The sequence below is a fragment of the Hylobates moloch genome, unplaced genomic scaffold (genome assembly GCF_009828535.3).
Source record: "Hylobates moloch isolate HMO894 unplaced genomic scaffold, HMol_V3 SCAFFOLD_2, whole genome shotgun sequence".
NCBI classification, from domain to species: domain Eukaryota; kingdom Metazoa; phylum Chordata; class Mammalia; order Primates; family Hylobatidae; genus Hylobates; species Hylobates moloch.
In genome coordinates, this window is record NW_026652277.1 from 7,247,393 (window position 1) to 7,259,898 (window position 12,506).

The window sequence follows — 12,506 nt, forward strand, 5'->3', positions numbered from 1 at the left end:
AATAGTTTCAGACTAGAGGACATTTTTGGAACCATATCTGAAATCAAGAAAGAAGCACCTGGTGGAAAACAAGAATCTAGAGAGAATAAATGAGGCAACCACCTGAGGATGTGGGAAGAGATGGGATCCAGAGTGGAGGGTGACAGCTACACTTGGAAGGAAGGGGGTACCAGCTGATAGAGCCACACAAAGACACAGACCCTTTGATATGAGAAACAGTAAAGGAAGGAGTTCCTGCCTCAGATTTCTCAGCAAAATAGGAGGCATGGCCATGGAGGGAAGCTATGGGGCTCGGTGGCATAGGCAGCTGAAGGGGAATGGAGTGGCCATCGAGGCAATGCATGGAAAAAAAAACTGATCAGTTCTGCCCAATGCTGGCAGGAGCCCTGTGGGTGGGATGACCATGGCAGAGTTCTCTGACTGTCCCCAGGCATTCTTCGTATCTCAGGAGAGGGAGAGGGGACGTGGATGCCACACTGGGGACCCATCTGGCATGGGGCAAGGGTTTCACCAAGCATTTTCCATGGTGGTTTCTCAGAGGCCACCAACTAACCAGCGCCATGCCTGAAACGGTACGGAGTAAGAAGATTGCCTCAATGTGGGAGAAGTTCCTGGCTGCCTGACATCCTAGGAAACATGTGGCTGCCTCTGTCCATGCTCCTCTCCCTTGCAGCTGACTGAACTCTCCATCTTTGGAGCGATTTCCTGACCCCCTTCCTGCCTTCATAGTTGTCCCTCCTCTGAGCTCAGATAGCCCTCGGCAAGTTTCCTTACAGTATTGATCACACTCTTTCTATCTTTGCATTCTTTCTATCTTTGCATTCTTTCTATCTTTGCATTCTTTCTTATTTATTTATTTATTTACTTTTAAGACAGAGTCTCACTCTCTTGCCCAGGTTAGAGTGCAGTGGTGCGATCTTAGCTCACTGCAGCCTCAACCTCCGGGCTCAAGCAATCCTCCCACCTTAGCCTCCCAAGTAGCTGGGACTACAGGCACGCATCACAATGCCCAGCTTATTTTTTAAATTTCTCTGGAGATGCAGTCTCCCTATGTTGCCCAGGCTGGGCATTCTTTCAACATCCTGTTCTAAACTAAGGATTCCATAGAGGCATGAACTTTGTTTTCCTTGGAATCCCTGGGCCTGACACACTGGAACTAAATACATACTGGAGTCACTGAATGAATAATTTAGCATTTTCCACGTGGCGGCTCAGGAAGCATCTTTGTCTGAAGGCAGAAGATAAACATCACAGGACTGTAGACATTACCTACTCCAGTTCCTTCATTTTTTTTTCTTCTTTTTTGAGACAGGGTTTCACTTGATCACCCAGGCTGGAATGCAGTGGCATGATCACAGGTGCCTGCAACCTTAACCTCCTGGGCTAGGGTGATCCTCCCACCTCAGCCTCCTGGGTAACTGGGACTACAGGTGCATGCTGCCACACCTGGCTAAATTTTTTTGTATTTTTTGTAGAGACAGGGTTTTGCCATGTTGCCCAGGCTGGTCTCGAACTCCTGAGCTCAAGTGATCCACCTGCCTTGGCCTCCCAAACTGCTGGAATTACAGGTGTGAGCCACCAAGCCAGTTTTAAAGCCACAGAAGATGCCAAAAGCAGAGACAAGTCAACTTGAGTCCTTGACATTAGTTGTTCACTTGTTTTCTCTTTAACACAGCCCACCAGTGATGCCTCCTTTGTGCCCTATGTCTGTTTTGGTTCTAAGCAGCTGTTGTCCCGTTCAGCTTGTAATATAGCTCAATTGAAATCTAAACGCGATCCAGTGAAACCACTCAGAACTGGAGGTAGGAGTGCCAGAACCATGAGTTAGAAACGGCACCTAGGAGGGAAACGACCCTGAGCCCAGTGGAAGCAGCGCCAGTCCAGATGGTGGGCAAAGTGTGTGCAGAAGAGTACCCAATAATGTACTGGTCCCAATAATGATCAGAGTTTGGGATGCCAGAGTCCCCAGGAGGGAATGGACTGAGAGGTTTAAGACTCTCCGGTATATCTGACAGTTTCAGAAGAGCACAAGAATGACTGCTGCGAATTTGCTGTTCTCTACAATAATTTGTATTACTTTAACATTATTCTTCCAATGTCGCTACCCCATTTACATATCATTGTGTGTAATTCAGAAATGCCTACAAACAAGCAGTGCAGTTAGATTCTTCAAGTTTTATTCTCAACAGCCCCAATTCCATTTTCCCTTAGAAAAATAAACAGACCAATATGTTGTTTGTTTTTACTCATCGTTCTCTTACAAATTTTTGTCTAAGTAAAACGTCTCTTGAATGTGAACTGTCTCATACCCCACTAATTATTTAAAACTGACTAAAATAAATATTAAAGCTACATTTATAAGTATTTGCGTAGCTGTGTTATTTGTGATTTATTTTGGCTGGATCATGTCCTACGATTCCAAGAGTCCTTTAAATTTTAATAACAGCATTGTTTGTGTACATTCTGGGAAGCTTAAAGAACAGAAAAAGAATTAATGTTTTGAATGATTTGGTGTCTTAGTCAGCTTGGGCTGCCTTAACAAGAATACCACAGACTTGAGTAGCTTAAACAAAACACATTTATTTCTCACAGTTCTGGAGGCTGGGAAGTCCAAGATCAAGGCGCCAGCAGATGTGGTGTCTGGTGAGGGCCGTCTTCCTGGCTTGCAGGTGGCCATCTTCTCATCGTATCCCCACGTGGTGGAGAGGAAAAACACCATCTCTCCCATGTCTGCTTTTTTATTTTTTGGTTTTTTTTTGTTTTTGTTTTGTTTTTTTGACAGAGTTTTGCTCTGTCACTCAGGCTGGAGTGCAGTGGCATGATCTTGGCTCACTGCAACCTCCGACTCCCTGGTTCAAGTGATTCTCCTGCCTCAGCCTCCCAAGTAGCTGGGACTACAGGCGCCCGCCACCACGCCCAGCTAATTTTTGTATTTTTAGTAGAGACGGGGTTTCACCATGTTGGCCAGGATGGTCTCCATCTCCTGACCTCATGATCTGCCTGCCTTGGCCTCCCAAAATGTTGGGATTACAGGTGTGAGCCACTGCACCTGGCCCCATGTCTCTTCTTATAAGGGCCTTAATCCCATTCGTGAGGGCTCTGCCCTCAAGACCTAATAACCTTCCAAAGGTCCCAATTCCAAGAACCATCACATTCAGGATTTAAGCTTCAACATACGAATTTGGGGAAGGCATATACACTCAATCCAAGGCATGTTGTTTAGCCAAAATTTAAAGTTAAAGGAATGAATCCTGTTCCTAATCCACCTATCAGGATACGTGATTCAATTAAATGTTGAATGTTACTCCCTAGAGAAACACAGAGGTGCTCATCACTCCGATTCCCAGTCCCTGGCCTCCTCAGCACAGCTGCAGCACCGAGGGAATCTTGTGATGGTTTCTCCTCCCAACATCCCCTCCCTTTAGCCTGAAGTTGTAAAGCATTAAAAAGTCAAATGGAGGAAAATGGTGCACCTAGCATGGGGCCGTGGGGGGTCAGGGGAGGATAAAGAACAATGTTCCTTAATTTTGAAAGGCAGAGATGCTGACTTGTTCACAGTCCCAGTCAGTCAGTGATTATGACACATTAACTATTGTGATAATAAGGAGATTTATCTCCTCTAATTATGACATATTTCTTCATCTCATTCAATTACTCATTTAGGAACAACTCTCACCCTGGTTTTAAAATGCTCAAGGAAAATAAATGATTGCCCAGATGGTGAAACAGTGTCAAAGCAAACAAAACGATTCTGGAGGTTCAGTGTAGCCCTGCGTTAAGTATGTTGTGTAACGGCAAAAACCACTCCACGGCACTCTCTGCCTCAATTTCCCTATCTGGGAAGATTTTCTGGACAACAGAAAATACTATTTTATTTATTTATTTATTTATTTTTATCAAATGCAAAGGTCCTAACTATAACCTTGGTGTGGGGTTTTGGGCTTTCAGGTACTGACCCCATTTGAAAAAAAAAAAAAAAAGATCTGCACATAAAGAGGAGGAGGAAAAAAGGTGATATTTTTCTAAAGTAAAATATAATTTTTAAAAATAAAAGCTCAACGTTGTTACTTTTTATTTTTTTCTGAGCAAGCAAGTTAGCTATGGGTATCTCATTGGAACGTTTTTCTCAGCTCTTAAAGTAGCAGCACAGGCAGTAGGAACTGGTCTTTCCTAATAACGCCCTCGTTTCTGCAGTGTCGAGACTTACACCTGGAACAACAGATCACTGCTCCAAGTGCTTCACAGGGGACAGGGCCACCTGGCACCAGGGCTGTCTGTCCAGCTGGGATTTACATAATAGGAAGGCCCCGGGGAGCCTGGCCAGCCCCCTGGCTACCTCTAGCTCCCACTCCCTTTCTCTGAGCTCTACAGTCTGAAGGCATCTGTCAGCAGCACTGGCTGGCAGCCTTTGCACCTCTGGCATGAATACAGGCAGCTGAGTTTGGGAAGACGGAAGGCAAATAAATAGCACAGCAGACAGGCCCTGGTGTGCTGGGTTCACAAAGCAGAGAGAGACTAGCCCGGATAGTCCCCCAGCACCAACTTGTTCCCGAAGCCGCTGCGTCCGACAGGAACATGTGGATGTCATTTCACTGCCTGAATGTTTCCCCAGGGAAGGCAAACATGATAAACAATTTTCTTAACTCAGGTTTCCCTCCCAGTGCTAAGCATGCCTTCTCATTTCACGTGGGGGCTGCTCTGGTGTCAAGCCCCATGGAAGAAGCCTCTTGTGAGGCCAGCCCCAGAGCCTTGAACTCTGGCCTGCATCGGAACATTCCACTTCCCTGACCACAGTCTTTCTTTCTCTGCTGTTTCGCCCAAGCGCCCCCAGTATCTGTCCACTGAAGGGTGACGTTCATTGACTCTGGAAGTTCCCTCTGATCTTAACCTTTTCTTTAAGGCATCAGGTTTGTCCAAGTTTTCGAATCAAAGCCCCTGTTCACGAGCTGGTTTCCTGACTTTTTTTCTATCTGACATGAGGGAAGCTGGAAGTCCTAGATTTTCTAAGCATCGACACGCTTCCTGCTATAGGTGGGCTGGTGGACCTGCTCTGAGCCAGCTCTGCCTCCCGTCCTAGCACTGTGCACATGTAATGGATCACCTCCTGGAGGACCACAAGGAAAAAAGGTCTGGGAACTGTGACAAAGGCTGGAGAGCTCCAAGTAAAAGATGCATCATTCACTTGGCCAACTCTTCGTCACCAAGACGTGCCAGTAAAATCAACCACATGGAGTTGTCCTGTGCATGAAAAGCCCTTAGCTTATTGGAACAAATTGGAGAATAGCCATTGGCAAAGTCAAGTGGTTTACAAAGCCCATTAGAAAGAGATCAGTATCTGAGCTGTAGATGTTTCTATTTTCAATCAAATTTCTTTTTAATGAAAACTAATTTTTAAGGGCAAGATACCACAGCAGAAGAAAAACCTCTTGCAAGAAAAGACTTCCCGGTTGACAATGATCAAATATATGGGCCATTGGCATGACTGGTGGCCTGGACTCAGTGAGAGATTCCTTTGCAGCAGAGGTTGGCCACACACCTGGGGGCTGCACCACCACTGAAAACACAGCTTTCTAAGCATTAGTGTAAGGCAAAAAGCAGAGTGCCTAAACTTGGCCATTTCCACCAAGAAAAAAAGTTTCATAGCAACCTTCCTTCACCAGAAAGGCTTACTTTATGATAATGCTAACAGAACAGAAAAGCAGGTTGGGACAAGATACAGACTTTGTTGCATTTAGCTATGACCCTTCTCCCCTCCGTGGATGTGGGCAGGGTGGGGAGAGGCAGGAAGAGGCAGTAGAGGGAAACAACATTTGCACTCAGGCTTCCCGCCCCTACCCACCCCACCCTACTCCCAGACAGATGTCGGATCTACGCTGCACCAGGGATGGGTCATGGAGTCCAGCTAATTGCCAGGAGCTGAGGCATGTACAGGCCATGAAAAGAGCTGCCCCACGGCCTCCCCACATCACTGTCCTTCATGCACTTGCATTATTGAGGCTGCCAGCTTCAGAGCTCCCTGGATGTTCCCCGGCCAAGTGTCATCCCTGTGTCAAATGGATGGGATGCCAGGTAATCCTTGTACTCCCCGTCGATCAGTTTGGCGGCGTTGTTCCTGGCAAACCAGCAGTCTATCTGCTCTTCCCCGTTGTAAATCTTCCTTTGCTTCCAGACCACTGGGACTTGGTGGCCTTTCACTGTTAGGACGGCCTCAGGCCCCTCTCCCACCTGAAGGAACGGAGGGTGAGTGAGGTTCTGGCTGGGCCCTGCAGGGTCTTCTGTGAGTCTGGCATCCTGCTTCAGGAACTGACCTGGGAGGACAAAGAAAAGCATCAGGTCTCAGTCAAATGCAGAAACCTCGTGCTGAAATCCAACTTCAGAGCTATCAGTGGCAGGAAGGCTTACAATTGGCCACAGCCCGAGACTGGACTCTCCCAGTGTCATGGAAGAACATGTGTTCTTGGGGGGCAGGGAGCAGAGAGCTGAGGATTTATCCACACTGTGGGATTTACCCATGACTGCTGGAAGCTTCCCAGCTGCTAACACTAGAAAGTTGCCTAACCTACACATAGCGATAACCACGGTCTCCTACTGAGTCCAGAGGACAGGACAGGGCATATAAAGAGGGAAGTAGTGTTCCATCTTCCCTCTGTCCTCTTCCCAGTCACGGGCCCGCCTCCTTTCTATCCATCTCAGGTCTGCGCCAGGTGGGGGTGGAAAGCAGTCAGCTCAGCTCCTCTCTGACCCGCGTCCTCAGGACTCTCCTGGTCAGATGGCAGCACTGCTCAGGCCGCAGGAATAAAGAGCTGTGTCTGCAAGGGGAGCCCACGCTGGGCCGCCAGGCCCCACGAAACGCGGCTGGCTCGAGAGCCAGGAAATCCTGCCTACTGAACTGGGCCCTGACAATGGCTTGCTCTGTATTTTTGGCCAAGGGGCCCACGTGAAATGACACGTTGAAGAAAGCTGGGTAGAATGGCCCGCCTGCCGTGCACGGCCACGTGGCTGCCTCCCCTGGTGGGCGTGTCGCTCAGGCTGGACGCTGGGCAGGGCTGCCTCGTGTCTGTGTATTCTTGCTGAGAGCAAAGGAACCGGACCCTCAGGTGACTACATTTCCATTCCTCGTTCATTTTCCCAGAAGGCTAAAGAGAACTACTGGTTTATAAAGCCCATTCCTAGCTCACAAAGCCCAGGAAGAGATCTAATTTTCATATTACATATGTAGTAATCTAATTTTCATATTGCATATATAGTAATCTAATTTTCATATTACATATATGTAATCTAATTTTCATATTACATATGTAATTTTCATGTTGCATATACAGTCATGCACCACATCATGACATTTCAATCAATGATGGACTGAAAATATGATGGTGGTCCCATAAGATTATAATAGCATATTTTTAGTGTAACTTTTCTGTGTCTACATATGTTTAGATGAACAAATACTTATCATCGTGTTGCAATTGCCTGCAGTAGTCCATGCAGTCACATGCTGTACAGGTTTGCAGCCCGGGAGCAACAGGAGACACCACATAGCCCAGCTGGGTGGGTAGTAGGCGACACTATCTAGAGAGGTTTGTGTAAGGATATTCTAGATGGTCACATAATGACCAAATCACCTAACGACCATTAGAATGTATCCCTGTCATTAAGCAAGGCATGACTGTGTGTGTGTGTGGGTGTGAATATATATAATATGTACATACATACACAGACTGTGTATGTGTACACACACACATATATACAGACTGTGTATATATATATATATATATATACACATACACACACCATACATACACAGACTGTATACATACATACATATATACATACATAGACTGTGTATGTATACACACACACATACATACAGACAGACTATATATATATACACACACACCATACATACTTACACAGACTGTATACATACATAAATATACATATACACACACATTCATACATACAGACTGTATACCTATATATATACATACACAGACTGTGTGTATATACACACACACACACACACACACATATACAGACTGTGTATATATACACACACCATACATACAGACTGTATATATACACACACATACATACACAGGCTATATATATATATATATATATATATATATATATATATATATATACACACACACACATCATATATATATATACACACATCATACATATATACACAGTGTATACATACATATACATATATACACAGACTGTACATATATACACACACCATACATATAGACTGTATATATATATATGTATACACACACATCATACATATATATGTATGTACATATATACACACACATACATACACAGGCTATATATATATATATGTACACACACACACATCATACATATATACACAGTGTATACATACATATACACATATACACAGACTGTACATATATACACACACCATACATATAGACTGTATATATATATATATATATATACACACACACATCATACATATACCATCTGGTATACATACATATACAGATGGTATACATACATCTATATACATACACAGACTATGTGTGTATATATACACACATATACACATACACAGACAGTATACATACATATATATACATACACAGACTGTGTATATATACACACATATATATTAATACATATATACATATATGCATAATATATAATACATATATACATATATGTATAATATGTAATACATTATATATATGTATACATGTATAGACTGCATATATATATGCACACACATACATACATATGCGGACTGTATATATAATACAAACCACATTCCTATTGAATTTCTCAGTCAAACTAAAGGTGTTGGCAATATCAGCTTTGCTTGGGAAATGTAACTCTGTCCTCCATACCCAGCGTGAGGAGAGCGCAGCCCCCTACCTAGCAGTCCGTGGCAGTTCCTGGAAAGGCCTTCACTGTTGGCAATGTAGAAACCCAGGTGGTGTCGCTGGAAGGGTGCCGGCTTTTTGTAGAGGTGGATGAGTATGACAAAGGCTATGGAGCCCTGGATGGTGACGGTGACATTGGCGTTGGCAGACACGGACACCTCCAGCCCCTGGCTCCCCACCACCACACTCTGGTTGCAGGGGAGCACCAGCCTGTCCCCACCATCCAAGATGACTCTGCTCGGTGTGATCTCGAGATAAGATCTCTCTGGCTTGTTGATGAGGATGGTGATAGTGCGGAAGTAAGTGCGCTGTTTCTTGTGGCCCTTTGGAGGGGCGGGTGCCCCAATTAACTCTCCGTTCACTGTCACACCTCAAAGGCCAAGGGGAAAAGAACAAGGTTAGAAAATCTGGCCAGGAGTGGTGGCTCACGCCTGTAATCCCAGCACTTGGAAGGCCAGGGCAGGTGGATTGCCTGAGCCCAGGAGTTCAAGACCAGCCTGGGCAACACAGAGAGACCCTGTCTCTACTAAAAATAAAAAACTAGTTGAGCATAGTGGTGCAAGCCTGTAGTCCCAGCTAGTTCACTTGAGCCCAGGAGTTCCCTTGAGGCCAGGAGTTCAAGGCTGCAGTGATCTGTGATTGCACCACTGCAGTCCATCCCGGGCTACAGAGTGAGATCCTATCTCACAAAAAAAAAAAAGAAGAAGAAGAAGAAGAAGAAGAAAAGAAAAAAAAATCTACCCTTGCCCAACGCCTCAAGTTAGAATCTCCCTCCTCCTTTGGGCTCATCTTTGTATCTCTAGTACCAAAAACATGTCTGACTTACACACAGAGGCCACTCAGTGGTTACCCAGTGAGTGAATGAACGAGGGAATGCGTAAAGTTATGTGTGGGTTTTTTACTGTTGTCTGACCAGTATGTTGGGATAGGGGAGAGAGGACGTAGGTTTGGGTCAAGATACCGTAGAAGGAGGCACGAAGCTAGGTATTTGTGCATCTACACACAGCTTACCATGTTTGTCTGGTTTCCTTCCAGTGTGGCTGTAGTGATAAGAACTCTTGTATGACCCTGATGTGTATTTTGTATCTACCAGAGGCTGCTGATCCTAATTCGGACATCGTTTATTATTATACTTTAAGTTCTAGGGTACATGTGCCCAACGTGCAGGTTTGTTACATATGTATCCATGTGCCCTGTTGGTGTGCTGCACCCATTAACTCGTCATTTACATTAGGTATATCTCCTCATGCTATCCCGCCCCCCTCCCCCGACACCACGACAGGCCCTGGTGTGTGATGTTCCCCACCCTGTGTCCAAGTGTTCTCATTGTTCGATTCCCACCTATGAGTGAGAACATGCGGTGTTTGGTTTTGTCCTTGCGATAGTTTTCTCAGACGTCTCATGATGCCACTGAGCAGTGTGGGAGAACGCAAAGTTAGTTTTCTTTTTTTTGTCCAAAAACTCAAGTTCTTCCACTTAGGTGTTCATCCTTAGACAAGTGGAAAAACAAAAACAAAAACAAAAACCTGTAATCCCAGTTTCTGGGGAAGCTGAGGCAGGAGAATCGCTTGAACCCAGGAGGTGGAGATTGCAGTGAGCCGAGATCGCACCACTTCACCGCAGCCTGGGCGACAGAGTGAAACTCCATCTCAAAAAAAAAAAACCCTGCCTCAATTTCCTTATGTGTCAAATGGATGGACAGATGTAAAACCTAACAGAATTTTTGCGAGGATCCCAGGAGGTAGCATTTGTGTAAGTTGTAAACTGCTATCAAATAGAACTCCTTTTTTCTTCTTCATCATTATGAACACCACTGGGGCTTTTCTGGACTTGAGCAAGGCCTGTGAACCAGGCCCCAGGGTTCTGTGCTGTCTGGCTGAATAGCGAACAGATGGCAATTGCACTTGAGATGTTTGGGGCTGAATTAGGTGATGCATGTTAAATGTGTTTTGCTCTCAGGCAAAGCAGCAATTTGCAATAAGAAAAGATTGCTATATAATTAACTCTTGTTTTCTCTGCTTTGAGGATAATCTTCCCAATAATCTTCCCAATAAAACTTCTTAGACATTCAAGGTAAAAAGGGCCTTCTCTGGGGCAGGGGTCAGGGGAGAGGAGAAATCCCAGCATGAGAAGAGCCTATGCTCTTCCAGCCTCAAAGTTCTAAGCATTCTCGGGCTGCGTTCCCATCACCGACATCTCGCGGAAGACAGAAACCATGGGAACTGCTCCCAGAATAGGAGGTATCTGCAAGGACATGCACAGTCAGGCCCCTATCTTTTTCCTGAGTCCTTTGAAATAAGAAACAGTAGAGATTTAGCTCTGAGGCGATAAAGTCCCACAAGAAAACAATGTGTTGAAGGAACCCCAGGATCAAACTCTACATAACTGCATCACACGTGTCACCTGCTGGGGGACCCTGTGCAACCCAACATTCCAAGACACGTTCTCAGCAGTGAGAAGTGCCAGGGTGCCCACTCCAAAGCTTGTCCTCACAGAGCTGGACATGGTTTGTTACCTGCATTGAACTTGAAAAGCTTTCTCTGTGCTAATCTCTTTCACCCAGGCCCTCTACAGATCAACAGGGGCCAGAGAGCCCCTTTGTCCATATATGTTCACGGCACACAGACAGAGCTGTGGATTAACATCTGACATCCCATCTAAGTCATCAAGAAACTGACATGAGTTTAGAACCTTGGCCTCCCCGGCATCACAGCTTTTGAATGGATAGACACTATGACAATAATACACAACAATATATCGTGGATTTCTTTCTTTTTTTTTTTTTTTTTTTGAGATAGAGTCTTGCTCTTTTCACCCAGCCTGGAGTGCAGTGGCATGATCTCAGCTCACTGCAACCGCCGCCTCCTGGGTTCAAGCGATTCTCCTGCCTCAGCCTCCCGAGTAGCTGGGATTTCAGGTGCCCACCATGATGCCCGGCTAATTTTTTTGTAACTTCAGTAGAGATGGGGTTTCACCATGTTGGCCAAGCTGGTCTTGAACTCCTGACCTCAGGTGATCCGCCCGCCTGGGCCTCCCAAAGTGCTGGGATTACAGGCATGAGCCACCGCACCCAGCCTACATAGTGGATTTCTAAAGCACTTGAGCATTTACAAAACTTCATAACCAGTTTCATTTGATCCACTTTATAATAGCTCTGTGAGGCCAAGAGAGTGTCCCTATCTCCATTTTACAAGGGAAACAACTCCCAAGCATGTGCCCAAGGCCACACGGCACTTGTCATAAAGCAGGGAGTCGGATGCGTAAGTCCAGGAGCACAGTGCACTTCCCTTAACCACTGACAATACTGAGTGTCTATAAGGCGGCCCTTAGACCACTGGACATCCATCTGAAGAACAGAGGGGGATGCAGTACCTACCTGGTTCTTGCCCAGATGCTGCAGCGGAAGGTAGAACTTACCAGAGTCCATGTGATCAGAGACCAGCCTGAGGATGTCCCCGGGCTGCCCATCAATGTTGAAGCACATGGTGAGTTTGCTCAGGGGGAAATCCACAACAAAGTGGGGATCGCCATCCACTGCCAGAGCAGATGAAAAAGGAGAGAAAAAGAAAGACACTTACTGAGTACCTTCCT

At 45.5% G+C, this 12,506-nt stretch overlaps 1 protein-coding gene across 2 annotated transcripts in view; it reads right to left on the bottom strand.

Annotated features, from left to right (window-relative positions):
• Window positions 1–2,120: 2,120 nt before the first annotated feature.
• ITIH5 (inter-alpha-trypsin inhibitor heavy chain 5) overlaps window positions 2,121–12,506 on the bottom strand; it is a 105,858-nt gene continuing 95,472 nt past the window's right edge. For both annotated transcript variants that reach the window (XM_032151600.2, XM_058431367.1), the window contains 3 exons: window positions 12,333–12,449; window positions 8,908–9,285; window positions 2,121–6,308 (listed from right to left, as the gene is read on the bottom strand). In XM_032151600.2, the coding sequence (XP_032007491.1) occupies window positions 6,007–6,308; window positions 8,908–9,285; window positions 12,333–12,449 (797 nt within the window). In that variant the 3' untranslated portion in view covers window positions 2,121–6,006. The remainder of the gene's footprint in view (window positions 6,309–8,907; window positions 9,286–12,332; window positions 12,450–12,506) is intronic.